Source organism: Xiphophorus couchianus, chromosome 7 (genome assembly GCF_001444195.1).
Source record: "Xiphophorus couchianus chromosome 7, X_couchianus-1.0, whole genome shotgun sequence".
Classification (NCBI taxonomy): Eukaryota; Metazoa; Chordata; class Actinopteri; order Cyprinodontiformes; family Poeciliidae; genus Xiphophorus; species Xiphophorus couchianus.
In genome coordinates this window covers 32,752,673-32,778,467 of record NC_040234.1, presented here as the reverse complement: position 1 = coordinate 32,778,467, position 25,795 = coordinate 32,752,673, and the positions used below count along the sequence as shown (strand labels likewise).

General features: G+C 39.5%; 2 protein-coding genes across 17 annotated transcripts in view; one reads left to right on the top strand and one right to left on the bottom strand.

Moving 5' to 3' along the window:
• The first annotated feature begins 128 nt into the window (after nt 1-128).
• Nucleotides 129-21,539, top strand: LOC114148757 (bone morphogenetic protein receptor type-2-like). Of its 2 annotated transcripts, none has more exons than XM_028024234.1 (19): nt 129-387; nt 1,341-1,489; nt 3,916-4,107; nt 6,580-6,792; nt 7,498-7,602; nt 7,971-8,062; nt 8,373-8,606; nt 11,092-11,206; nt 11,960-12,120; nt 12,201-12,348; nt 12,428-12,564; nt 13,089-13,225; nt 14,068-14,254; nt 14,347-14,440; nt 14,517-14,596; nt 14,674-14,778; nt 14,855-15,007; nt 15,309-16,191; nt 16,773-21,539. In XM_028024234.1, the coding sequence occupies exons 2-19, from the start codon at nt 1,402-1,404 to the stop codon at nt 17,078-17,080; spliced, it is 3,432 nt and encodes a 1,143-aa protein (XP_027880035.1). In that variant the 5' UTR covers nt 129-387; nt 1,341-1,401; the 3' UTR covers nt 17,081-21,539. The 2 variants fall into 2 exon arrangements, with proteins under 2 accessions (XP_027880035.1, XP_027880036.1); XM_028024235.1 differs by lacking the exon at nt 129-387 and adding an exon at nt 402-494.
• A 2,578-nt stretch (nt 21,540-24,117) lies between these two features.
• ttn.1 (titin, tandem duplicate 1) overlaps nt 24,118-25,795 on the bottom strand; it is a 155,829-nt gene continuing 154,151 nt past the window's right edge. For 14 of the 15 annotated variants that reach the window (XM_028024207.1, XM_028024211.1, XM_028024213.1 and 11 more), the window contains one exon: nt 24,118-25,446. In XM_028024207.1, coding sequence (XP_027880008.1) covers nt 25,154-25,446 — 293 coding nt within the window. In that variant the 3' untranslated portion in view covers nt 24,118-25,153. The remainder of the gene's footprint in view (nt 25,447-25,795) is intronic. The other variant, XM_028024216.1, reaches the window with a different exon arrangement.

Below are 25,795 nucleotides of genomic sequence, written 5' to 3'. Positions count from 1 at the left end.
ATATTTGTGTATTTTTGTCAAAAAAATAATGGACATATAATAAAATACTATCTTAAAAATTGTTCGAGAGGCGTCTGCTGAATATCTTGAGGTAACTATCATGCTTTTATTTTGATAAAGGCTTCCGGAAGTGATTTCCTCAGCTTGACAGAGTGATTCAGCTGCAGAGAAACGGAGCTCAGCTTCATCCCTGCGCAGTTTCTGATCCTGTCCCAGAAACCAGCTGCTGGATCCGGATCAACGCCGCAAAGGAGATACCGGACCAGGCCGAACCGAACCCCAGCAAGCTGATCCGAACCGAGCCGAGCTGAGCCAGGTCAGAATAAAGACAGAGACAGACAGGCGGCTTCATCTCCTTCTGTAGACTGAGCGGAGTCTTCCTCACCGGTACGAACCGATTCTGGTGGTCTGACCTATCTGCGCGTGTCTGTGGGTCTGTGTGCGCGTGTGGGCCACTCCCTTTCATCGGCTCTACCTGCAGACTCACTGATCAGGTGATCAGAGCATCCTTCATCTGACCGGAAACACACGTGTGTCCTAAACACACGGGGTGAGGTCATATGTGCGTGTAAATGTATGTGTGTGTGTAATGAAAAAAAATCTGGAGGATAGATCCGTGAAAATCAGCTATTAATCACAGCCTGTATGAATGATGATCAATAATCAGCCTCATGTGGCAACCTGGGGCCTAAGTAGCCAAATAGAGAGAAAAACTGTATATATTTCCAATAAGCACGGTATGCATTTGTTGTGATTTAATACAACAGAAGGGCCACTTTCCTAAGCAATCAGTGATAATATCATAGGTAAACAGAAGATTATATTTCTGTTTGCATATTTATCATATTTCTTTTTTTGATTTATGGGTCACATTAAAATCTATTTAGTTAAAAAAAAGATTAAGTGAAAACAAATGTAGATCGTAAAATCAAGGATACAGGAAGTGTTTGAAACTAAATGAATAAAATTAGAAATATATTTAAAGAAAAATACATGTAAAGGATTGGAAATAAATGTGTTCAGTTTTGTTTTAAAGCCAGACTTTTTAGTGACTTGAATTGAATAACATTTACTTGAGTAACTTTTTGGGAAAATGTACTTTTAGAATTATTTTTACTATGTTCTACTTTTTAATTTTACTTGAGTAAAGTTGTTATGAAGTATCACTCCTACTTGAGTAATTTCTTGGACTGCTGCTTAAATCTAAATATAAAGTATTTTAATCTGTTTTCTGTTTAACCTGATGTGGAGAGAAGAGATTTAAAGGTAGAAATAATGAAATGATGTTCTGTCAGCAGTGTGTTTCCTGTCTGTACATAAAGTAAATGCTTATTTTTCAGAGTCAGCAGAGATGAGAACATCCTGTTGGTTCCCCTTGATTAAACTGATCCAGGATCAGTGATGTGGGCTCAGTTTCTGCAGCGATCCAACATGGCTGCCTCAGCGCTGACATTGTGTGTGTTTATCCTGCTGCAGGCTGAGATCAGAGGTCAGTAAGAAGCACAACACATCATCATCATCTTCATCATCAGCAGACAGAACAACTGGGAGCTGAACTCACTGCATGCTGCATTTATAAATCTGACGTGACTGTTTAGTCTGTATCAGCTGCTAACAGCTCTATTAACCTCACATCCAGTCTAAGATGTATATTTTTAATTACGAGAATAAAGTCAGAATAAAGACGCCATATAATCAGAATCAAAATGGTAAAATTTGGTTTTAATGAGGAAAAAAGCTTTTAATAAAGTTATTAGGATCTGACATGGCCAAATCCATGTCGCGTTTTCTTCAAAATACACACAGTCGTTAACACAACCATTTCAAAGTCCTGGTGCTGATAATAATTTGATGCAGATGTGTTAAAAGATGAACTATTTCTTTATTTGTAAAACCGATACCAACATCATTTCTTATTTTAAATTTTTTTTTTCATGTGGAAGTTCTCACAAAATTACTCCTTCATTGACTTTATTCAGTCACAATATTATGACTTTATTCTTCTAATTTAAAAAAAGGGTTTTTTTCCCAGCCTGACTCTAATACTCTGTCCTAATGTCCAGAGAATTAAAGGAATTCCTAAAAATTAACTTTCTTAAATTTTCTGATCTCAGTTGTTGTTTGTTCTGGTACTCAGTCTCAGATTAGATAATGAAAATATCTGATTTTTTTTCTTTTTAAACTGATTTTGTTGTTTCTTGCTGAATAAAAACCTGTAAAAACAGATCAGATGATGAGTTTCCATCATGCCCTGACATGTTTTGACCCTGTGAGATTTTTGCTGTTTTTCCTCACTGACACGTTGATTTAGTACCAAACTTCAACATCAGTCTGTACCAGACCCTGATGTTTGGCATCTGAAGCTGCAGGAGCATTTTTTTCTTCAGGCCCACATTCCTGAAGTGTTTGTTCAGTTCCTGCAGCTCCTGATGAACATGTTCGCCTCACTTCCTGTCTATTCCTGATTCCTGACGTTCAGAAAGACGTCGGGCGGTCTGGGCCGGTACTGTTGTTGAGCAGATGGAGCCGATAAGAAGCCTCCACCCTCGGCTCATTGTGACTTCCAGCAGACTAAACACTGAGACTCTGCTAGCTCTGATGAATTACTGAGAGCTGATACACACACCCTTGATTATGTCCCTCCAAGAACCTTAACAGAACCTTACTTAGTTTGTGGTAGTTTGTAGTTTTGGCAGTAAAACACAACACATTGTTCTCTAAGGTACTTCTCTCATTGAATTATGTCATTTTACTGTAATAAACTCATCTAATAACAATATTTTTTTGCAAATCTGCACTGCTCTCCCATACTTCTCATTCTGCTGCTCTTGTTAGTTTTGTAAGTTTACTTTTCTGACAGTTGTAAAACTTTATCATGTTTTTATTGATGGAATAACTTCAGGAACAGAGAAGTAGGTTATGAAGTTGACAGTTTCAGTCTCTGTTAAAGTGGTTCTCTGTAGGAATTGTTGCGCCGTATAAATTGTTGCGCCGTATAAAGTGTCCGGTGAGACGTGTAGTTGGATCATCAGATTAACAATGTTGATGTAAAACAGCCTCAGGCCTCCGATGTTCCCGCTCGCTCTTCAAACTCTTTCTCCGATGCTGTCAGTGTTTATAGCCATTGAGGCCTCAGAGTGTTTGACGTTCGTCAAAGTTCCTGTTGGTCCTTAATATTGTAACACTGCTATGTTGGTTAAATACATGTGTTACCACAAAATAGGAGATTGTGAGTGGAGACAGAGCAGCGCAATGAAAAAGAAGAGCATGTCTATCCAGACTTTTTACTTAGCCTTCATCCAATAGAACAACGGTTTTCAGCCCATACAAAAACCACAGAAGAAGAAACAAAACAACTTCTCTTAGAGGCACAGCATGATTTCTTAACCATAGATCAACATCAGTAAATAACTGACCCTGTATGTAACCACATTAATAAATTTAATTACCTAAATAAATCATCTTACAATAGCAACTTTGTAAGTCTCAAATTTGTTCTTGTGCTTCTAATTTATGTTGGTTGTGGTAAGTAGGATTGATAGTCCTGATGAAAGAGCACACTGCCATAGAAAGTACGGTTTTTATGAGAGAGAGCACATATGTTCAGTATGTGGTGCTTCTTAAAGCCACATCTGCATAAACTGGCATAACTCATTGCTTCCAAGTGAAGTGATTCAGCACATCAGCATTCATTTTATTGTTGGTGTGTTAAGTTGGGAACAATGGTTAGAATGGGTACCCTGACTGGTTTTAAGAGCCATATGCAACAATATGATGCACTGTGTTCTCTAACACCTTTGCATTATCTTCTTTGTCTGGAAACCATGGATCAGCCTAAAGACCAGCAACAACTAGTCTGAGCTGTTTTTAATGGCCATAATGTTATGGCTGACTGGCAACGTTCTCTGTTTACAGGTTTGCAGTCGGAGGACCAAGAGGAGAGAATCTGTGCGTTTGCCAGCAGCCTGAAGGGGGCGGAGCCTGTCTCCACCAATGAGCTACGAGGAGAGGTTCAGGAGAACGGCACGATACGCTGCAGTCGCGGCTCCCGCTGCTATGGATTGTGGGAAAGACTCGCGGACGGAGAGATGCAGCTGCTGAACCAAGGTCAGGAACGTTCAGGAACGCTTTTCCATTCAGAGTTTGAACCAAAAGGTCTGGTCCAAACTGTGTTCTGGTTGACCCAGCAGGTTGTTGTCTTTCAGTAACAGAAAACCGAGTTTGGAAAACAAACGAACAATTTACATAACTTTCATTTCCTCTGAATATTAGATTAACAGTCATTTATTGCTGAGTTTTTATGATTTGAAGCATCTTGTTTAGTGTTTCCTGATGGATCTGTGCATTGTCGACGGGAGAAGGAAGGAAAAAGCTTATTGTTTTATGATTTGTCTGATTTTAATCTGACAGTTTAGGCATATATATATATATATATATATATATATATATATATATATATATATATATATATATCCTTTTTCTCAGACTTTAAAAAGTTAGAGGTGAATTTTATCAGGAGAAAAAGCCTCTAACTCTTAGTTAAGTAATCTGCTGCTCTGAAGCTGCAGACGATCCAACTGCTGTATGATCCTAATGTGATTAAACTCCTCTATTCATATCAGGAGTAGAGTTTGTTATTATTATCACAAAAATAAGATATCATGTAAAATATAACTTTATTAGAAGTGGTGGAAATTAACTGGACAGTAAAGAAAAAGCTATCAAACCTCAACGGTCTTTCTAGCTGCTGCTTGGAGTCTTGACCTCAGGTTTACTCACATTAAAAGGAATTATGGGATGGAGTTATCTGATTTCCTCTCATTCAGGAAGCTTCAGTGTTCCTGTGGAGGAAACAAAGGAGATAATGAGAGAACGACTGTAGCTGTTTTCATTTCAGCATGAAATCTCTGCTGGCGTTTAGGAGCTTCCAGGTCATTTCACTCAGTTTCTGTTGGCTCACACAGCAAACATTCATATCCCTGAAACCTTCACACATTTTGCATTGTTACAACCACAAGCATCAAAAGTATTTTATTTGGATTGTGCATGACAGAAACAAAGAAAGGCCAGGAGTTTAATGGATTAATTTCAATTAATTAATTACATAGATTTTAATGCATCAAACATTTTTATTTAGTTAATTTCATTTATTTTAACATACAAAGTTGGCAGCCAGAAGCTTTGTATTTGTTTGATTCTGACGCGCAAACAACATCCGCAAAAAATAGTGATGGACAACAAAGCTGCTTCTATTGAGTATGGGTATAACAGCACTTTGCACCACTCTGATGAGTGAATATCCTTAATACCTGCTTAAAAATAATAAATATCTTTATCTTGGAGCTGCTTGTCTACTTATTCAACACTTTAGCAGCAAAAATGGTTTTTGAATAGAAGATGTTGCTAGTAGTTTTTGATTAAAATTATTAAGTAAAGACCCTGAAATTAACTTGATTAAAAATTTTACTTGCGTTCCACCACTAAAACAAAGTATTGCATTACACTGAAGAGAAAGGAACATATATGGGTTTCAATTCAGTTCTGAAAAACATATACCAAGACAATTTCACAGAAATTATTGCAGTAAGCCTTTTGAGGTCGATCCCGACCAGATTGGCACATCTAGAAACAGACATTTGTTAATTTAATTTAGCAAATCAAGCTCAGTCAGACTGGGTGGAGCATCTGTTGGGTTGTTGTTCTGCTAGAAGTAATCCTCTGCCCCAGTCTCTTTTACAGCCTCTATCTAAATACGGAACAGAGACAATGTGTTTAAAGTAATGTGTAGTTAGGGCATTTTGCCTGTCAAACAAAAAGTAAAATAGTTGTCCCATCTTACCAGAGGATATTCTTCCACATATTTAATGTTTCTCCTAAATGGCTTGTCAATTTACAAACTGAACTTCTCATAATTTTCTTTCAGTGTTGCCTTTCATCTTGTTGATCTTTGATAAAGGCTAGATTTGGTATGTGCATGACTAATATCTGCCCCGCCAACAAACAGTGGTTTTGCCTGTGGATGTCTGTTGCCATGGTGATCTGTGAAGACAATTTGTTGCACTTAGTTTTATCTAAGATGAATGAGTATGAACGATTATTTCCAAACGTAAATATTTTAAGGTATGCATCATTGTTGTTTTATTTCACAATTCTGTACATCTTTGTGTTGACCTCTATGTCACATAAAATTTCTATCACTTAAAAAGTTTATCATTTTGTTTCAGAAACTGCAGTTAATTACTTTTCCATAGCACTGTAGAAGCTGTTGCAGCATTAATGCAGAGGTAATCCATCATTTAACCAGTTCCTGTTGTCAGAAGTGTTTGATTAAAGACCCACTTCTCCTGCTGGACTTTATCTGGTATAAAACATGAAACTTTAATGTCAGATTTTTATCTTTTTTGGAATTATTTTGTTACTCTGCATTTGTTTAACGTTTACTCAGCAGCACATCTGCTCACAGCTTCCAGTAAAACCGAGACTCTGCAGCCACTGAAACTCTCAACATTGATCAAACAAAGAGAACAGATCAGTCATTTTTAACAGTCCAGCTGAATAAACCGTTGTGTTTCCCTCCAGGTTGTTGGATGTATGTGGGCCACCACCAGGAGTGTTATGGTGACCGCTGCATCCTGGTGACTATGGCTCCATCTCAGATGCAGAAAGCCAGCTACCATTTCTGCTGCTGCAGCCACGACCTCTGCAACAGTAATTATACTGAAGCTCCGCCCACCGCCGACACGCCCACCCTGAGGTCGATGAGGAGGGACGACCTCAGCCTCAGTCCCACAGGTGAGCTCCATTCAGACAAGTTACAGTGTCCGTCATTACTGACTGAAACATGTTTTGATCTAAAAAGAAACATTTTACTGCATTTGTTTGAATAAATGTCTGGTGGAATGTTCTTCTGTCAAAGTCCTTTTCTGACCCAGTTCTAACAGGCATCTACTGTAATATTTCAGTGCCAAATTTCTATTAAAATTCTTGTGGGTATAAAGAGGCTGTTTATTTGTTGAAGCATGAAAAACAGTAAATTTATCAAGTTTAAGATAACACTTTCAGTTGAAGTAAGAAATCCTAGTAAATTGGAGGGCTCCTTGTGCTTACGTTGTCAAATATTGGAGTAACTTAGTTTCACAGTTGCAAACACAAAGAGCCAATTTTTTATTTATTTGTTTCTTTTGGTAAGTTGAAAACAGATTTAATGAAAAGGGTTTGCTTGTTATTAGCTGTCCAAATCTTTGACCTTGTCTGTGTTTGAATCACATTTGAACCTTTGAATATGAAGTTTCACAACCCCTGAATTATAAATATATTTTTCTAACCTCTGCTCATTCTCAATGAATTTTACCTCCAGCTCTGAAAACACAGACTGCTGTTCATATTTATGTTTTCTGGCCACTGGTTTATTCAGGGTCTTCTAAACCTAAGATCACAGAAAGTGACAAATGTTAGACAAACATGTCTTATATGAACTTACATGAACACCTTCCACAGATCGTCAGATGACGGCGAAGGAGACAGCTCTCGTTGCCCTGGCAACTGTGGCTATGGCAGCCCTCCTCATCATGGCGCTGTTCCTGGGATACCGGATGATGAAAAGTAAACACACTGAAACATCTTTTATAATAAACAGAAAGAAGAAAACAACATGTAGAGATTACAGATTACAGATCCTGCAGTGTTTGACAAACATGCTTTTGCTATGAAAAAAAGCAAAGGTTATTAAAAAGCAGATGCACCAAGGAGAAAAAAAACATCTTGAGTATTACTACTTTAAAAAAACATATCAAGAATATAAACAGAAAAATATTTCAGAGTTCATAATTTCAAGTTATAAAATGTGTCCCGATGTGATTCCTGTAATAAATCCCCCAAAGAGGTCTTGTAAAATTTTAGCATATACATTTAGAAGATACATATGGTGAACAATAATGAATAATTGATCTTCTTCTGTTGTGTGGATCCAGGGAAGCACAAGCATGGTCTGTCTGCTGTGAATGCAATGGAAGCAGCAAACTCTGACTCAGCTGTGGACCTTGATAACTTGAAACTGCTGGAGGTATTTTTTTCAATTATTGTGAGCAGAATAGTTTTTTTTAAGAACACAATACATTTTCCATGTATAAAATATTATGTTATGAGCAGATAGTGATCAATTTCCAAACTCTCTGTCAAGATGTTCTTTAAGATTTTTAAAACTACATTAACAACTGAAACATTGCTCCAGTATTTTACTCATGGGATCAATTAAGAACTTTCCAGAATATTCTTTTTGTCCTTTTCCACAAAACAGTAAAGACTGACTCCTTAACAGCCCTGGAGAAAATATATGTATTTTAAATTATCCTCTTCTTCCTCCTCTCTGGCAGCTGATTGGTCGAGGTCGTTATGGAGCGGTGTTTCGTGGCTCTCTGAATGAGCGATGCATTGCTGTTAAAGTTTTCAGCTCTGCTAACCACCCAAACTTCTCCAACGAGCGCTCCATCTACCGACTGCCGCTGCTGCAGCAGCATGACAACATCGCCCGCTACCTGGCCGCCGACGAGAAGACGACAGCCGATGGGCGACCAGAGTTTCTGATCCTCATGGAGTACTACCCACATGTAAGTTAGAGACAAATGAAAGAACAAAAATAATATATCCAGAACATTTGAAAAAGCAAACATAATATGGGGGAACATTAAGCAGAGTTATAGCAGAAAGTTTAAACTTTAGATTTAAATTAAGTTCTCATATTGACGTCAATAAAAACTGTTAAATCTCCACAGAATTCAACCGGATTTTATTGTTGAAATAGGAGAATTTCATCCTAAAACACATACAAATCTATAATTAAAACTGGATAAAATGGGGTCTGTTTATTGTTTGTACTTCTAACAAAATCCTGGTCATTTATGGAGTTACAATGAAAAAGAAAAGAGGAAGAAAAAAACATTTAAATTGACTCTATAGATTGGAACAAGAGAAATTTGTTTGTTTTAAGCTGCTTCCAGTCTCTTGCTGGCACATTTTCCTGTTTGAAAATAGTGGAAAGTTTGGTGCCAACCATTACTGCTCTGTTCTTATATCTTTTGCATTTTGTATCCCATGAATCCTATTGGCACACAATAACCACTGCAGCCTCTAGGGGTGCTGTGGTTCAGATATTCTATTCCCACCCATGGCAACATATCTGTGGTCCACCATTCCTCCAGTCTTTGTGCAGGGAGATGGTGCCGTCCTGTCTGTTTCCTGCCTGGAGCCGCCATCCTCACACTCACACTCACACTCACACGCATACGTGTCTTTATGTGATTGTAAGGGCAGTTCTTTAAATGTCATATTTGCAGGACTAGGAGCAAAAACCCAACCTAAACCAGCTTGGAAATAGTTTTAAAAACAAATCTGTATAAAGCCAGTTTTATCAGGAGTATTACAAATCACGTTACGTAAGAGTGAATGAAAACAACCTTTATTTTTAAAAAATGGTTTAAATCATCAAACCTGAACAGACTTAACTGTAAAGTAAATTTTATTCATGTTAATCACTTAAAAACAATTAGAATGTGTTGTTTTGTTTTTTTACTTTAATGGGGCCAAACTTGATTTATGTTATTTATTGAACCATTATATTTGCAAATCATTCCTCATGATTTGATCTTTTAGGAAGGTTGAGTCCCCACAACATTAAATCCCTCTCAGACTGTTATCAGTATGTTTGTTCATAAGCACTAACAGAGCATGGAGGTCTGGATATAAACAGGATGGCAGCTCTTTGTGCTGGTTGCACTCTGAGGCGGTGTGACGTGTCTGTGGTGTTTTTCTGCATTCCTTTACAACTGGCAGGCGTTCATTAACAACTCTGTTCACAAACTGTAACCCAGACTGTCAAAAACAAACACAGGAACACTTAAATGTTTTTTTTTTTTCAAAAATATGAACTCATAACACAAACTCTCAGATGAAATCTGTTGCTTTTGAAGGAAACAAAATCTTCTGGAAATTAAACTATAAACACTTAAAACAGAGGGGATCAGTCTACATGCTGGATTAATAAAAATATGTAGCCCGTAATAGCTTTAGACAATAGCGTAATAGCGTGGACAGTTTTAACCTTCTTGTCTTCCTATAAATGTAACAACAGCTAGTGGTTCATTTTTGGTCTTACACATATCTCTAAGTGGTTCCTGAAGCTGATTTTTCTTTAACTAGAAAAGGTTCATTATGATTTATCTGTTATTCATCACACTGCTTAAGGCTGAACTAAAAACAATTATAGTTTTCACAACTGGATAACCGAACTCCTTAAATTGTTTTTTTTAAATAGTACTGAACCTAGCAAGAGTCAGCTAAGTTCTAACATTTATTTCTCTAAAATAATACAAAAAAAAATAGATACCCTAATTGGTAAAAAATATACAAGTCTTTCATGTAGGGAGATCAGAATTACTGTTTTCTGGGAACAAATCCAGTAAAAAAAAAAATCTTTGCCACAGTTCAGAGACAGTTGGCAGTTTTTCCTTTCCTCACAGCGATCCAATCTGCCCAGTAGCACTGGAGTTCTGCTTGTAGAAAGTTGACCAGTGATCAGGTTCTTATAAATCCTGGACAACTCTAGACTTCAGATTTTAAAACTTTTCTTTGATGCCTTAAAAAGTGCCAAAAAAGTTATGAACTGCATATATATATCAGAAGTTACTGTCCATAGACTGTTTGTCTCCAATATTTGACATGAAATCTGTTTTCTAATGAGACATTTTGCTTCAACCTTTTTAAGTTAATATGTTTGGGACAAGGTTTTTGTTTGGAAACAACCTGAGAATTTCTGAATTAACAACATAGGACTAAACTAAAAGAAACACATTATTTTAAAATATCAGATTGAGAGAGAATAATTTGTATAAATAGAAAAATTGTTTGAAAGGGACTTTCAAACAATTTGAAAGTTACTTTCAAATTGTCCCTTTCAAAAGCAACAGACAGCACGGACAGCACTATTTTAGTCAGTTTGAAGACCTGGAATCTGCAGAGAAACTGTTTTAATTGAATTTCAGGCTCAAACTAAATGAAAGTCTCCTGCAACGTTTGTAAAGTATGGATCTGTTTCAGGGCTGTCTGTCTCAGTACCTGTCTGTGCATACTGTGGACTGGCTGACCTGCTGCAGGATGGCCCACGGCATCACCAGAGGACTCGCCTTCCTGCACACTGAACTCTACAGAGGAGGTATGAAGACCTTATCACAGGGAATCACGGAGGAATGTGTCAGTGATTCACTTTAAAGCTCCCACTGAGCTGACAGACGGTTTGGAAACTATTTTCTCTGGCGGATGCATCTCTGTAAGGAGCATCAGGGGTAGCAGGATAGTTTGTGTGGGAGTCAGAAGAAAAGCAATCTGTGTTTTCATAGTGAAGGTGACAGACATCAGTCAGTGTGAGAGTGTTTCTGACGGTTTGGATGAAACGGAGCTCAGCGTCAGATGGAGAAAAGATTCATTCTCACACACAACATTCAGGAGGGAGATTTCACTGAGTAGCACCATCTCCTCCATCTGCTTTGCTGTCTCTGTTGGTGTATATCTACTCTAGATTCACAAAGCAGATTGCACTAAGCACATGCAGGTGATTAAGTGGTCAAAACATGATATTACATGATATTTGCCACTGGAGTTGCTGTGGTTTCAGCTCTTGTTTAGCTTTTATCATCGTATCAGTTTTTTATCTGGTTGTCTGTATGTAAAAGCAAAAACAGTTTTTTGGTCAAGATAAGAAAGCATAACCCTTAAATTGCAGCAGGAACTTTTCAAGTTGCCGTATGAAACAAGTTTCTCTAAAACTAACAGAATATTTTGTATATTTTTTGATAAATTAAATAAAATCCCCCATCTGTCATGTGGGATTTTATTAGAAAATTCTTGCTTTAGAAAATAAATCATTTTATCCTCAGACCTGAACTCACTTGTGTCTGTTCCCACTCAGACCAGTACAAGCCCCCCGTGGCCCACAGAGACCTGACCAGCAGGAACGTTTTGGTCCGATCCGATCTGTCCTGTGTCCTCGCCGACTTTGGCTTGTCAATGAAGCTGACTGGAACCAGAACCTGTCGGCCCGGAGAAGATGAAACCATGGCCATATCTGAGGTGTGGACTGTTGGTTTTTCCTGAGAGGTGATTAAGGTGTAGTCAGTTAACTGGGCGGAGCTAATGGGCTGTGTTTGCAGGTGGGGACAGTTCGGTACATGTCCCCGGAGGTTCTGGGAGGAGCGCTGAACCTCAGAGACTGTGAATCGGCTCTGAAGCAGGTAGACGTGTACGCTCTGGGTCTGCTGTACTGGGAGAGCTTCAGGAGGTGCTGCGACCTGTTCCCAGGTAAATCATGACCCTTCCTGCACTTTCTGACCACCAGGTGTTCAGACTGCCTCACTGTGAGGGGTTGGTGTGTGTTTAGGGGAAGCCGTTCCAGAGTACCAGCTGGCGTTCCAGGTTGAAGTCGGGAATCATCCGAGCTTCGAGGACATGCAGATCCTGGTGGTCCGAGAGAAACACAGACCCAGATTCCCAGAAGCCTGGAAGGAGAACAGCCTGGTCAGTATTCCAAACTCTGTCTCTCTTGCAATACATTTATCAAACTGAAGCCCTGTAAGCCAAAATCCAGCCAACAACATCTGGTCCACCAAAATATGAGTTCAAGACAACCGTTTTGATTTAAGTGATTAAATGCTATTTAATCACTTAAATCAAATCAGTTTTTTGCACATTGTCAAACTGCAATGTGAAAAGATGTTAAATATTTCATTTTATGAAGTGCTCATCAAATGCAAAGGAAGCTATAATACTTTAACACCTTAATAGGTTATTTTATCAGTACATTTTACTGTTACCTGCCCTTTAAGAACATTCAAGATATTAATGTGGACCAAAATTAAAATCAGTTTGACACCACTGCCTTACAGAATGGATTCAGGATTGAAAGGCTCATCATCATATCCGATTTATTTCTGTTTAAAATGACAAAAACAGATCAGATACCTGAGAAAGTTTTAGAACTGTCTGGTTGTGTATGGCCTGCAGCTGCTGTTTGTCACCGACTCAGTTTTATGTGTTTATAGGCTCTGCGGGCTCTGAAGGAGACCATGGAGGACTGCTGGGACCAGGACGCTGAGGCTCGACTTACAGCTCAGTGTGCTGAGGAACGCCTGGCTGACCTCATCCTCCTGAGCCCTCATACAGCGCTGCACAACCACAGGTAGAAACCAGGATCACACCTGGAACAGAGGAGGTACAGGAACAGGAAGATATTTAGCTCTTCTGTTCCTAGAAATCACAATTCAGTCATTGAGCTCTGTAGACGCCTTCTTCTTCTGTGGAGTTTTATGACAGTTTACATCCATAAAGATGTATCACCGCCACCTGTAGGTATCAGATCCTATGAGTTTTTGAACCTTCCATTGCCAACAGAAATGACATAAAGTATTTGCATCTACATGAACTGGATCCCCAGTCCAATAAGCTCTTCAAACAGACATTGCTTGATACTGGAGTTGCTGTTTAGTCCAGCAGATGTTTTCTTTCATCTGAGTATTTACAACAGTCCAAGATAACATGGTTCACAGTTTCTATACTCTGACAGAAGTCAGAATATCAACATATTAAGCTGGCTAATATGGATTTGTCTCTGTTATTAAGGTCACAATACCTGGCTCTGCAAATTGTATTATCCAATTGAAAAACTTGTCTTCCCCTGGTTTCTTGTTCCCACTGCTGTTGTCGCTACTGGTGATCCATTCATTTGATTCAGGTGTGTTGGAACAGGGAGGCATTGAAAAGTTGTAGGGAAAAGCTTTTCAGGATTGGGTTCAGGAACCCTGGGTGTACTGACTTACACCCACATATTGCTTTTACATTCTGAAACAAAAGTCGAAACTTTCACTTATCATGATTTAGACAACAGTAGCTGGCTCGTTAGTGTTCATATTAATTTCACATCATTACAGAATTTTTCTTCTCTAACAACTGATTTATAGCTCCAATCCCACCACAGCAATAAACTCGTGAAACAATCTTGAGTTTCTGCTTTCTATTCCTTAGGAATCTGACTCACAGCCGCTGGACTCCTCAAGTTGGCTCCGCCTCCTGCTACATCGAGGATCTCCAAGTGGGCGTGGTTAAAAATCTCCAGGGAGACGGGCACTCGGCGTCGGTTGTCAGGACGGCCGTGAGTGGTGCAGAAGTTGGAGAGAAGAACAGGAACTGCATCAACCAGCAGCGGCAACAGGTAGAAGCTCAACAGGTAACACATTAAATATGAACCCAAAAATATTCTGACTGACTCTCTCTCTCTCTCTCTCTCTCTCTCTCCTCTTACAGATTAAAGCTCGTTTGGCCTCCTCAGACTGCAGCGTGATCACCACCAGCAGCCTGAGAACAGACTCTGTCCTTTGCAGCGTCTCTGAGCTAAATGGTAACTTACTGAATCCTGACGCTCAAATTAGAAAACTTTAATCCAGATAAATTTAACTAGAACTCCTGTCCTGCAGGGGGCGCTGCACCCAGTATTCCTGTCTGTCTACAGCTTACAGAGGAAGACCTAGAGGCCTCCAAACTGGACCCTAAACAGGTTTTATGTTTATTTAGTCTTCAGCTTCTCTTCTTCCTCCTCACAAGGCCAGCATCTGTAAACATCTGTGTTTGCAGGTACAGAAAAACCTGAGAGAAACTTCTCAGGAAAACCTGATGGAGCATTCTCAGAAGCAGTTTGGATCAGCACCACAAACCTCCAACCTGCATCACAGTGTGGAGGTAAAACTTCTCAGTTTCACTCTGCCTGAGGAATTGATACTGAACTCTGTCACACCTGTTCCTGTTCGTCCTGCAGGTGAGCAATCAGGAAGAAGCAGGACCTTCCTTCTCCATCCAGCCCCTCCCCAAACAGCAGAACGTCCGCCAGAGGCCCACCAGCCTCCACCTGCTCCCCAAACCCAGCGAGTCCCGACTGAAGCTGGGAAGGCTCAGGTCCACTCACCAACAGGTATGACACTCTATGATCTCATTGGTCAGAGAGAATTGATTGGACCAATCAGGTTCATCAGTATCCAGACAGCAGAGAGAGAGATGATGGGGCTGAATCTCTGCAGGAATCCTGATGAGAACCTCATCAAATTTGCAAATCTGACGATTAACACCATAAATCAGTAAGATGCTGATCTGCAAAATAAATATTTCCAAATATTTAAGATAATTTTTAGATGCAGCTCTACATCAGGTGAACCTCCTCTCCAGGTTTGTGTGATTCATTCTCCTCCAGTAAGCCTGGATCTCCTTTGTTCCAGGTGGAGACAGGTGTGGCTAAGATGAACCAAGTTATCCCATCTGTGGAGGCACACCTGGTCACCACGGTTACCAACATGAGGAGCAGCGCCACAAACGGGACTGAGGTCCTCTGTGCCTCCAGCAGCTACAGCTCCGGCGTTCCCGTCCTGGTGACCAATAAGACGAGAGGAGGAGGGAGAACCAACCCTGCAGGGCCGCAGGAGGATGAGGGGGATGAAGGACGAAGAGGAGGAGGAGGAGACGGAGACAGCCGACTGAACCTGAATCTGAACTTCAGTCCTGATGAACATGAACCTCTGCTGAAGAGAGAGCAGCTTCCTGCTGAGAGCGACCCTCCTCCTCCTCATCATGGTTCATCGAGCAGAGCGGGAGGACGAGGATCCAACTCCAACAACAACAACAACCGCCTCCCGTTGGGCTCAGAGCTCCATGTTCCTGCAGAGGTCTGTGTTCCTAAACCAGAAACCAGGAACAGTGAACCTCCTCCTGCAGGCTCAGTTATTCTTTCTGGATTAGAAATGGTGTCAGTCCATCCCGAGGACAGAAGTGAAGCCGCAGATACTGAAATATGTCAGAAAGAAATGAAAACTCCAACAGAAGGAGGCCTACAGGAACAGAACTTGGCTTCAGAAGCATCAATAGCTCCTCTGAACCCATCATTGGTAGAAATTACAGCTACAGGAGCTCCACCTCTGGACACCTCCAACCTGGAAGCTAAAGATTTGGATCCTGCTCCTGCAGAAAGTCTGGCGTCAGAACCTGTAGAACTGCAGAATCAACCTTCAGAAGCTCAGACAGCAGGTCTGTTGCTCAGGCAGACTAAAACCAGGAGACCGGAGCGTCCATGTTCCCTAGACCTGTCCTCCTCCTGCATCTCCTCAGGTGGGTCAGCATGCTTCCTGTGCAGAAGATTCTGAGATGAAACAATGCAAAGATCCAACTAAACCCACTTCTCAGAGTTTATGGTTCTTGTTCCAGATATGCAGGAACAAGTCAAGTTAATTTACAGCACATTTCAGCAGGAAGGTAGTTCAAAGTGCTTTACACTAGAAAACATAATTATGAATTACCAATTATGAAACCAGCAATAAACATTACATTTTTGTCCATCAAAATCATCAAGCAAATACATATCAAATATATTAATGTTTCAGTTATTATGAATCAAAAGCATCTCTAAACAGGTGGATTTTTAGCCTCTATTTAAAGGAACTCAGTGTTTCGGTTGTTTTACAGTTTTCTGGAAGACTTTGGGACTTCGGAGGCCGACTTTGGAAATGTCTTTATGTGGCTCCCAAGGTTCTGATCTGAGTCCAGATTTCACTAGTTTCTAGCTGTAATAACTGAAGCTGCGTGACGACTGTAAATCGTTCCTCTTTTGACCCAAAGATAATAACTTCAGTTATTATGAGCAGTCCATGTTTCTCCTCCTATTTCCTTATTCCCTGCTCTCTTGTCCTCAGATGAAGTATCTGTGATGGATCAGGGCAGTCTGAGCGCCACAGGTGAGAAAATCAAGCGCCGCGTGAAAACGCCGTACACCCTGAAGAAGTGGCGTCCAGCCTCCTGGGTGGTCTCCTCAGATAAGGATCTGGACCTGGAGTTTGAGTTCAGCAGCGGTCAGGTCCAGGTGTCGTCTGGTCCACTCAGAGCAGGAGGTGCAGGTGTGCCTAGAATCAACCAGTCCAAGTCCAGCATGGCCGTGTTTCTGGTCGGAGGAGGAACCACGGCAACCACAACCTCAGAGCCGGATGGGATGACCCAGTTCTGAGAAGCCTGCTGCTCCCAGTGGAGATCTTTCTTTTTTTTTTTTTAAGAATTTAACTTTGGTTGTTGGAAACCGCAGTTAGCTACTCTGATTACAAAAAAAACAAACATCTGAGGTGGAACAAACGTGATGGAACTGATGCTGTACATTTAGAGGGCATTATTTGTGAAACTCTTCAGATGGAAAACAGGAACTAGAATAATCTACTCTGTGTGCTCAGCAGGGGGCGCTGTGCACTACATCCTACAACAAATAGGAAAAAAGACAACCAGATGCAAAAGATACAGAGCGAAATCTGCAGGATTTTCTCCTGTAATTTTTAGGCATTTTTGTTTTCTGGAAGCAGAAACAAGTTCTTTAAATGTTTCCCTGGATATCCTATTTAACAAATAGTATCTGAAAGCATACTAGAATCTTTTTGAAAGGTTACATTAGGAGAAAAAAAAATCTAATCCTAACCCCTTGGTGCTGATATGAGACAAAATGGTAGAGCCCCTTTTCGATTAGCCTTCCAGCTGGTTGTGACCTGCCTGAGTTAAAGCATTTTCCTTCTGAGGTCTGTCACCATGGCAACACACCGGGCACACAGCTGGTCAGACATATTTCATTATCTTTATAATGAAATATGTCGTCATAAAGATGATTTTAAACAGTTGGATAATACAGAGATTCACTTTCTCTGATGTCCAACAGCAGCGTAAAAAAATATTAGTCACATTCACACTTTAAATGTTTGGTTGCCACTTTGATAAGTGTCTTAATTTGCACATTTTTCCTCATCTTCAGTGTCTTACCAGGCCCAAATCAATAATCACAATAAGAAATCCCTCAAGATTTCTGTACGAAAAGAGGAACTGGTTAATTTGGGTGTGATGTCATTTCCTGATCCAAATTTTGACTTCTGATGTAAATCAGATCCTTGATCACCAGTTTATCTTCCTGGTGTTAGTGAAGATGTTCTGGTGTGCTCAAATACATGCACATAATTTACACTTGTATTTGAGTTTTCTACCCAGAATATAAACGTAAAATAATTTGTGATATTACACTGAAAGGAGCCTGCAGACAAGTTGACACTCTGGACAGATTTTCAGACATAAAACTGGATCAGATTTAAACAAATTAACCAACAAACACATAAATAGCCATTAGATTATCATATAGATGATCATCAGAAATTATCAAAACCTCCCTGTTGATGAAGTTAGTGGGAAGAGAGAGGCTTTCAACCAATAATGTTTTATTTCTTTAAGCACTTTAAGCACAGAGTTAGAGTAATATATTGTGTATGTGGTTCAGTTTTAGCACAAAGAGCAACTTATTTAAGAAATTCTCACTGAAACAGTAAATGTTGATCTGCAGCTACTTTCTTAACCTGTTTACAGTCTGGATCAGATGGTCAACAGATTCTGGAGAATCTTTTTTATTTACACTTTTAAAAACTGGCTAGAGAGAAACATAGAGAAGCAGGACTGAAGTCTGAAGACAGAGGAAAAAACAACGGACAGGTTCAGGTTACGGCTCAGATGACAGCGGGACTGAATGGAAATTAAAACATCAGAGTTGTCGGAAGACAGAAGAACAAATGCAATCTTTTTGGTGAACTGGACCTTTAACAGCTGCTATCTTGCCCCGTCAACATTATCTTCTCCTTGATGATCAATTCAAAAACCTTTAGAGTTTAGGCCTAATGTGATTTTAAATAGTTTTAGTCTGGCAGGCTAAAGTTGTGAATCCTTCAGATTCTAGCAGATCTCATTTTCTATCGTGTTTAAAAAACAAACCGGTTTCCAACAGGAAGTTTTTGATGTCCATTTTTCTAAAGCAGGAGTTAGATCTTTTTTAAAATATATATGTAAAAACAGCAAAACATGAAACAGATTTCAGTCCAGTTTCATGTTTTCTTTGAGCTTTTTATAACAGAAGCTCTGCAGGTGCAGAAGACTTTTTCTGCAGACTGTGGCTGTTTTATATAGAAATGCCTGCTGCGATATTTACATTTACATTTATTTACATTTCATCTATATCAACTTGTTTAAATGTGCACTTGCAGTAAATTAGCAGCATTTAGCATTTAATAATGGTGTCCAACTGTTATTTAAGATCTGAAGATGCCTTCTTAGTTCTGTTTGGTTATTTTTGTATTTTATACACTTTGTACTGTTTTTAGATGCTGGTGTGAGTGAATGTGTGTGTATTCTGAGAAACTGTTCCTGTTTCACTTCATTATGTATGCATCGGTGGGTCTGCTAGTAGACTGAGCTGAACTTCAGAGCCAGATTGGTTCTTGGAGAACTGAAGCTGTTCTTTCATCCAGGAGGAACAGGACTTAATGAAAGAAGACTTTTTATGGGAGCGATGGTTAAGGAGCTCTGGTTTTACTGGTTTCAGCTCCAGGATGTGTCCACCAGTTCAGCTGCTGCAGTCGTCAGTCATCATGTCCCTCCCACTAAAAGACTCTGCAGCTAATTTTGTAACCTCCCTCTGTACAGTTCTTTCTGCTGATGGATGAGTGCACATTATAAACTGACGTTTCATTTGCTGGATCTTGGAAAGAAAGTTGCATCTTCATCACAGTAAATTAGAATCTCACTGGGAAGTTTGCTTATTTCTATAAAAAAGTGAAACCCATATATTTGTTTCATACACAGTGTATAAAGTGTTTGTTTCTGTTCATTTTGATGATTATGACTTACAGCTAATGAAAAGCCAAAATTCTGTTAAACTAAAAATAGCATAAATGATTTTATACACAGTAATGTTGACTTACTGAAAACTAAGTCTATTAGAGATACAGTAAATTATTCAAATTCTTGGTTTGGGCTCTTTTTGCATTAAGTGCTGCCTCAGTGGGGTGTGGCATGGAGACAAGGAGTCTGTGGTTCTGCTGAAGTGTTAATGCCTCTCAAAGGAGGTCGCCAGCTTATCTGCACTGTTGGCTCTGTCTCTTGTCTTCCTCTGAAAACTGGGACCTTGATTTCCAAATTCAATGTAAAATTTTCTTTCATCTAAAAAAAAGGACTGAGCCAAAGTTCAGTCCTTTTCTCCTGACGTTGGTTCAAGAGTGGTTTAACACAAGGTTTTCACTCATGTCTTAGAAACATCCGTGTGTCAGGACCATAAAAATCACATCTTACGTCTTTAAGAGCTTCGTTTTATATCCTTTCAATGCTGTGGTTATCATTGTTGCTTTTCCACCTCTTAGATTTCTTTCTTCCACTACACTTTGCATTACCGTTCCTGGATACAGCACTCTGAACAGACTGTTTCTTAATCAGTTGTGCTTTTTGGCTAACTCTTGTGCAGTGACTGTCTGCTGGTCAGTTCTGATAGAATAATGCAAATATACTTTTCTGATGCACCAAATTTTAGGTTGTCATTAGCTGTAATAATAATCATAGTGTTCAAAATGAACAAAAATAAATGCTTGAAATATATCCATATGTGTATAGATGAATGTATAGTCTCACTTTTTTACATTTGTGAAATCAAGTAACTTTTCGATGATATTCTACAATATTGAGATGTAACTGTAACTGTCACACTGTGCTGCTAGTTAATTCTGTTAGAGAGAAAAAAACATTTTAAATATATAGCAGCCAAGCAGTGTGTGCATTAAGTTTTATTATTGCAAAATGTTAAAAAAAAGTAAAAATTAGGTTTTCCAGAAGTTTCTTTATTAGCTGTTATCTACTGAACTGAAATCACAGTTTGCTGCTGAATTTCCCTTTAAAGTCTTTACTGTAGCTCTCATATTTGTATTTAATAATCCTTATCTGCATCTGTAGAAATTCATTCAGAGTTAATATATTCACCAATGTAGCCTCGTGCATGATGCATCAGCTCAGTAAAATGTTTTCTGTTGTTAACGCAGCGGGTTTAATGGGGGCTGATTCTGGTTCAGTTCTGCTCCTGGACTGCATCACCTGCTGGTTCTTCATCAAAACAAACCCTTTCAGTTCCAGCATCTTTAAATAGCCCTCTTCTCGATGCTTGCTGCCATCTGATTGGTCAGCTAGGTAAAACACCGAACAGAAGGGGCCCCTTTAAGCCTGCCTGTGATCATGTCCTGCTTGCTGTATGACTGAACTGATTAAGGACTGTGACCATCAGTGTAATGATGTAGATATAATCTGATATGTACCCACTGTGTGTCCTCTGATGGTTCAGGGATGTTTGAGCTGTTGTTGAACTTGTTGTGCGTTTCTGTGTTTTTCTGTCCGACATGTTTTCTTCAGTGTAAATACTCACTGTAAGCTTCCATAGGGGACCAAGTAGCTCAGCTGTATACGGTTAGTGTTGTATTCTGAGCTGCTCACAGTTATAACATGTTGTATCTCCTTCACTGCATGCTGCCCAGCCCTGCACTCCATTCTTTACCAAGGTTCATCCCAGCATCTCATATCTTCATGTAGAGACTGAAATAAAAATATTGGAGCTTTGAGTTCATCATGAAATTAAAGCAAAAGGTTTCCGAGTGTTTCTTCATGTCGGGTTGTTTTTCCATCACGTGGGGAAAAGATGAGGAATTTACCTATTCAGAAGAAGCTCAGAGTATTTGAGAGTATCCAGCAAAGTATTATCCAATGATTCCCAAACTTTCCATCTTTTGATCCACAAAATAAAAATTTAAGAGTCCTGTGACCTGAACTCTTGGTTTAGCATGCAAGAATCAGTTTAAAAAAATGATAGAATGGCAAAACAATCAACAGCAACTGTTGAGCAACTGTAAATGTATTCACTATCACTAATATGCTGCTTTTATTTATTCAAGTTCTGTTTTTTTTATCTTTAAAACATTGATAAAATGGGCTGCACAGTGGCGCAGTTGGTAGCACTGTTGCCTTGCAGCAAGAAGGTCCTGGGTTCGATTCCCGGCCGGGGTCTTTCTGCATGGAGTTTGCATGTTCTCCCTGTGCATGCGTGGGTTCTCTCCGGGTACTCCAGCTTCCTCCCACAGTCCAAAAACATGACTGTCAGGTCAATTGGTTTCTCTAAATTCTCCCTAGGTGTGAGTGTGTGTGTGCATGGTTGTTTGTCCTGTATGTCTCTGTGTTGCCCTGCGACAGACTGGCGACCTGTCCAGGGTGTACCCCGCCTCTCGCCCGGAACGTAGCTGGAGATGGGCACCAGCAACCCTCCCGACCCCATTAGGGACAAGGGTGAACAGAAAATGGATGGATGGATGGACATTGATAAAATTCATGTGCTCTCTGCTGTTTTTGCTATCTAGGTTATCTTTCTCCAAGAGGATCTCAAGATGCTACACTTGCATGTTTGCTTCCCCAACTTTGGGAGCAACTGCCGTAAACTCCTTTGTAGATTTGTCCAATTGGGAGCAGATTTAGGGGCACAAAAGGGTGTGTTGATCTCTTTAAGCTCCACCCTTTGCCCCTTTATTACACTTACACACAAAACCTGTTATAATTCAATCCAAAAAGCCTTAAAAATTAAAACAGATTTGCAATTATTCATCAAATGATCTTCAAAATTATCACATACCTAAAAAGAATTGAGCATACAATGTACATACTTAGGAGATGTTTGTCATTTTACAATATGGGTTGGTTTACTTCAGGGAGTACAAACTTATATCGATAATAAAACCTTTGCTTTTAAAACGTTTAAATGTAGAAGTCTGCTATAACTGAATATTTAAAGTTTGAGACTGTGATTAGTTCATATTTACAAAATTAGATTTTAGACTCAAACTAAAATAAGAGGATATTATTCACTGTTATACATTGTCAGACTGTATTATTTAATTAAATGCAGGTCAAACTGTTTTTGTATTGTTTAGTATTTTGCAGGGAAATATATTTCACTGACTTTAACCCATTTTATTTTGTTTTAGTTTCCTTTTTTCTATTTTTATTTTATAGGATAAAAGAGCTCAAATTAAGCAAAGGGCAAGTCCTGCATGATGTTTATTTGTTTTAAATAATATCAGTTAGGGAAATCATAGACTGGTCTGAGTGACAGTTCTGTTCCAATAGCAATACTGCCATCATGTGGTGAAATATAGACACTGCAACTGACAAACATGCAGTGAAAACCAAGGGCGTAAGAACAAGTTTATCATTTTATCATCATATCGAAAACCTGACAGATCCATAAATAGCTTGAGGAGAAATGTCAAACAATGTTGTCATCAACACGTTACTCTAATCCAGTGTTTCTCAATTCCGGTCCTCAGGCCCCCCTGCCCTGCATGTTTTAGGTGTTTCCCTTCTGCCTCACACCTGGATTGAATCTTTGGGTGATTAACAGGCTTCTGCAGTACTTGGTGGCTGCAGAAGACGTCATACAATCATTTGAATCAGTTGTTCTGGTATAGAGGCACATCTAAAACATGCAGAGCAGGGGGGGCTGAGGACTAGAATTGAGAAGCACTGCTCTAATCTGACCCCTTGTAATGCGTAATCTAACGCGTTACTATTTACAATTCAATAATCAGCTTAAAGTTACATATTCAAGTTATTTGAAACCTGTAATCCAGAAGCTGGACAAAAGACTCATTCAGCTGATCTGGAAGACTTGAATAAGACTCTAACTTGAGACGTTTTTAAGTGACTGGTTGTTAAACTTTATTTTATCTGCAATTATGGTGGCTGCTTAACCTACAAGAGTGCTCAGAGAGAACTCGCACATGCACAGGTAGCACATGCAAACTCCACTCTGAAAAGCTCTAAATGTGATATACACCTAGGAACCTTTTTGGGGGTGCAGGCTGATGAGATTCCAAATATATACCAAGAAACAGCAAGCGCTGCTAATTGTTATCAACAGAGTTTTACTTCTATTTACGGTCAGCGGAAGTATAAATGGATCATTTCTGATGCTTTTGGTTACATTTCATTTGGGTTTAATGCACCCATGTTTAGACTGAAATAGTTGTATAATCCAACTAAGGCAATATCATATATCTTGATATGTAAAATGTATATCTTGACAACAGAGGCAACTTCAGTGATGCCTCTGTTGTCAATCTGATGATGGGGAAACAAACCAAAGATACAGAAGAGTCAGAGGCACAGAGCTTTAGTAGTGCTGAAATCATGCTTTATTAAATCAGTAAAACTCAAGGAGGATGAAATATAAGTTCTACATCAGCAGATCAATAAAGTCAAAGTGCAGGGTAAAACCATAACTGCTTCTCTTCTCACCACAGATGGGCTCAGTGATGTGAATAAAGAAAAAAAAAAACCCTGACTACTGACAAGGTGAAACATCTACAAACTACAGACACTCACACTCAAAAAAAATAACACATCAGCTACAATCCTCCAAGAGATAGCGCTGCTTCTGCACAGCAGAACTGGTTTTGACTCCCTGTTTTCTTATGGCCAGGAGATGTTGCTTTAGTGAAGCCAATCCAGCCATCCTGTGCCAGAAACAGCGCTCTTTATCAAAATTAATCTAAACCCAAAGAGAGCAGGCCGCTCGCCCTCTTTGCTGGTCATCAAATCGTGGTGGTATGACACAGTCAGTCTGATCACAAGACCGGTTCATGCTGCTTACATGAGGGTGATGCAAACAGCACTCAGGGTCTTGTGCTCATGGTACAACTCATATTAAACTGTAATATCACACGCATAGACGCGTGTCCAAACAAGAACTTTGTCTTTTTGTTTCTGCTTTGTAACATCAACAGGGAGCCTCTCTACCTGTTGAGGCAATCTTGAGACTTCAACTTATCGTTGAGGCACAGAGTTTAGTTTCTTAGTTTAACAGGGTATTCGTTCCAGCGGAAACTTTCTCCTGTCAGCTACTTTTACTTTCTTTTAGTTTCAGTTAATATTATTGTCATAAATAACAATGCATACATTTCCCATAACCGGTAAACTCGGCTATATACATTATGTACATGTCACAGAAAAATTGAGTCATAGTTATCCAATATGGCACATTTTACAACTTTAGACTTTAGTCTAGTTTGGCATAAATTAACGTCAAGTTTGGTACAAAAATAGTTCCTATTTACAAGAATATTCCAGATCTTTATCAAGTAAGATTATTGTAAATAAAAAGTTGAGGACTAAGGGAGTAGGGGATATGATTTTTTTTTCTCATTTTTTACATGGACCGGATGTGCACGTTGACAGTTGCAGAGTCAGAGCCAAGATCGTTGGACAGTCGGAGTGTGTATGCTCCGGCGTCGTCCTCCTTCACCCGAGAGATCATTAGGGTGGAGAGATCTGCCGTGTTATCCACGTGGAACCGCTCATCTCCATTGGGAAGGGTCCGGCCTGAGCGGACCCACTGAACTGAGGGGGCAGGATCTCCAGAGAACATGCCCGCCACTGTCAGAAACTTCCCCGGCTCTGCACTAACATCCTGTGGAAGAGCTTCGATCTTTGGTGGAGTGCCTGTGGACGGAGAGAGAAAGTCCGTGAACATGTCTCAGAGTTTCCATATTTTAGATTTCTGGCCCATAAAATCTGAATTTAAAAACAGTTTTAGATTTTATTGCTGTCTTAACAACTGAAATTATAATACTCTGTGTGCAACTTACAGTTTAGTGCTTAGGTTGAAAATGAAAAAAAAAAGTTAACTAATCTCTTTTCACTGTCGTCTTTTTACTTTTTCAGCGTTCATGCCACACAGAAAAACATGACCAGGATTTTCTCTGTTAGCTGATTATTAGACGCCACACCACATGACACCACATCAAATATATTAAATGTTATTTACTGGTTGCAAAGACAGAGAAAGAAC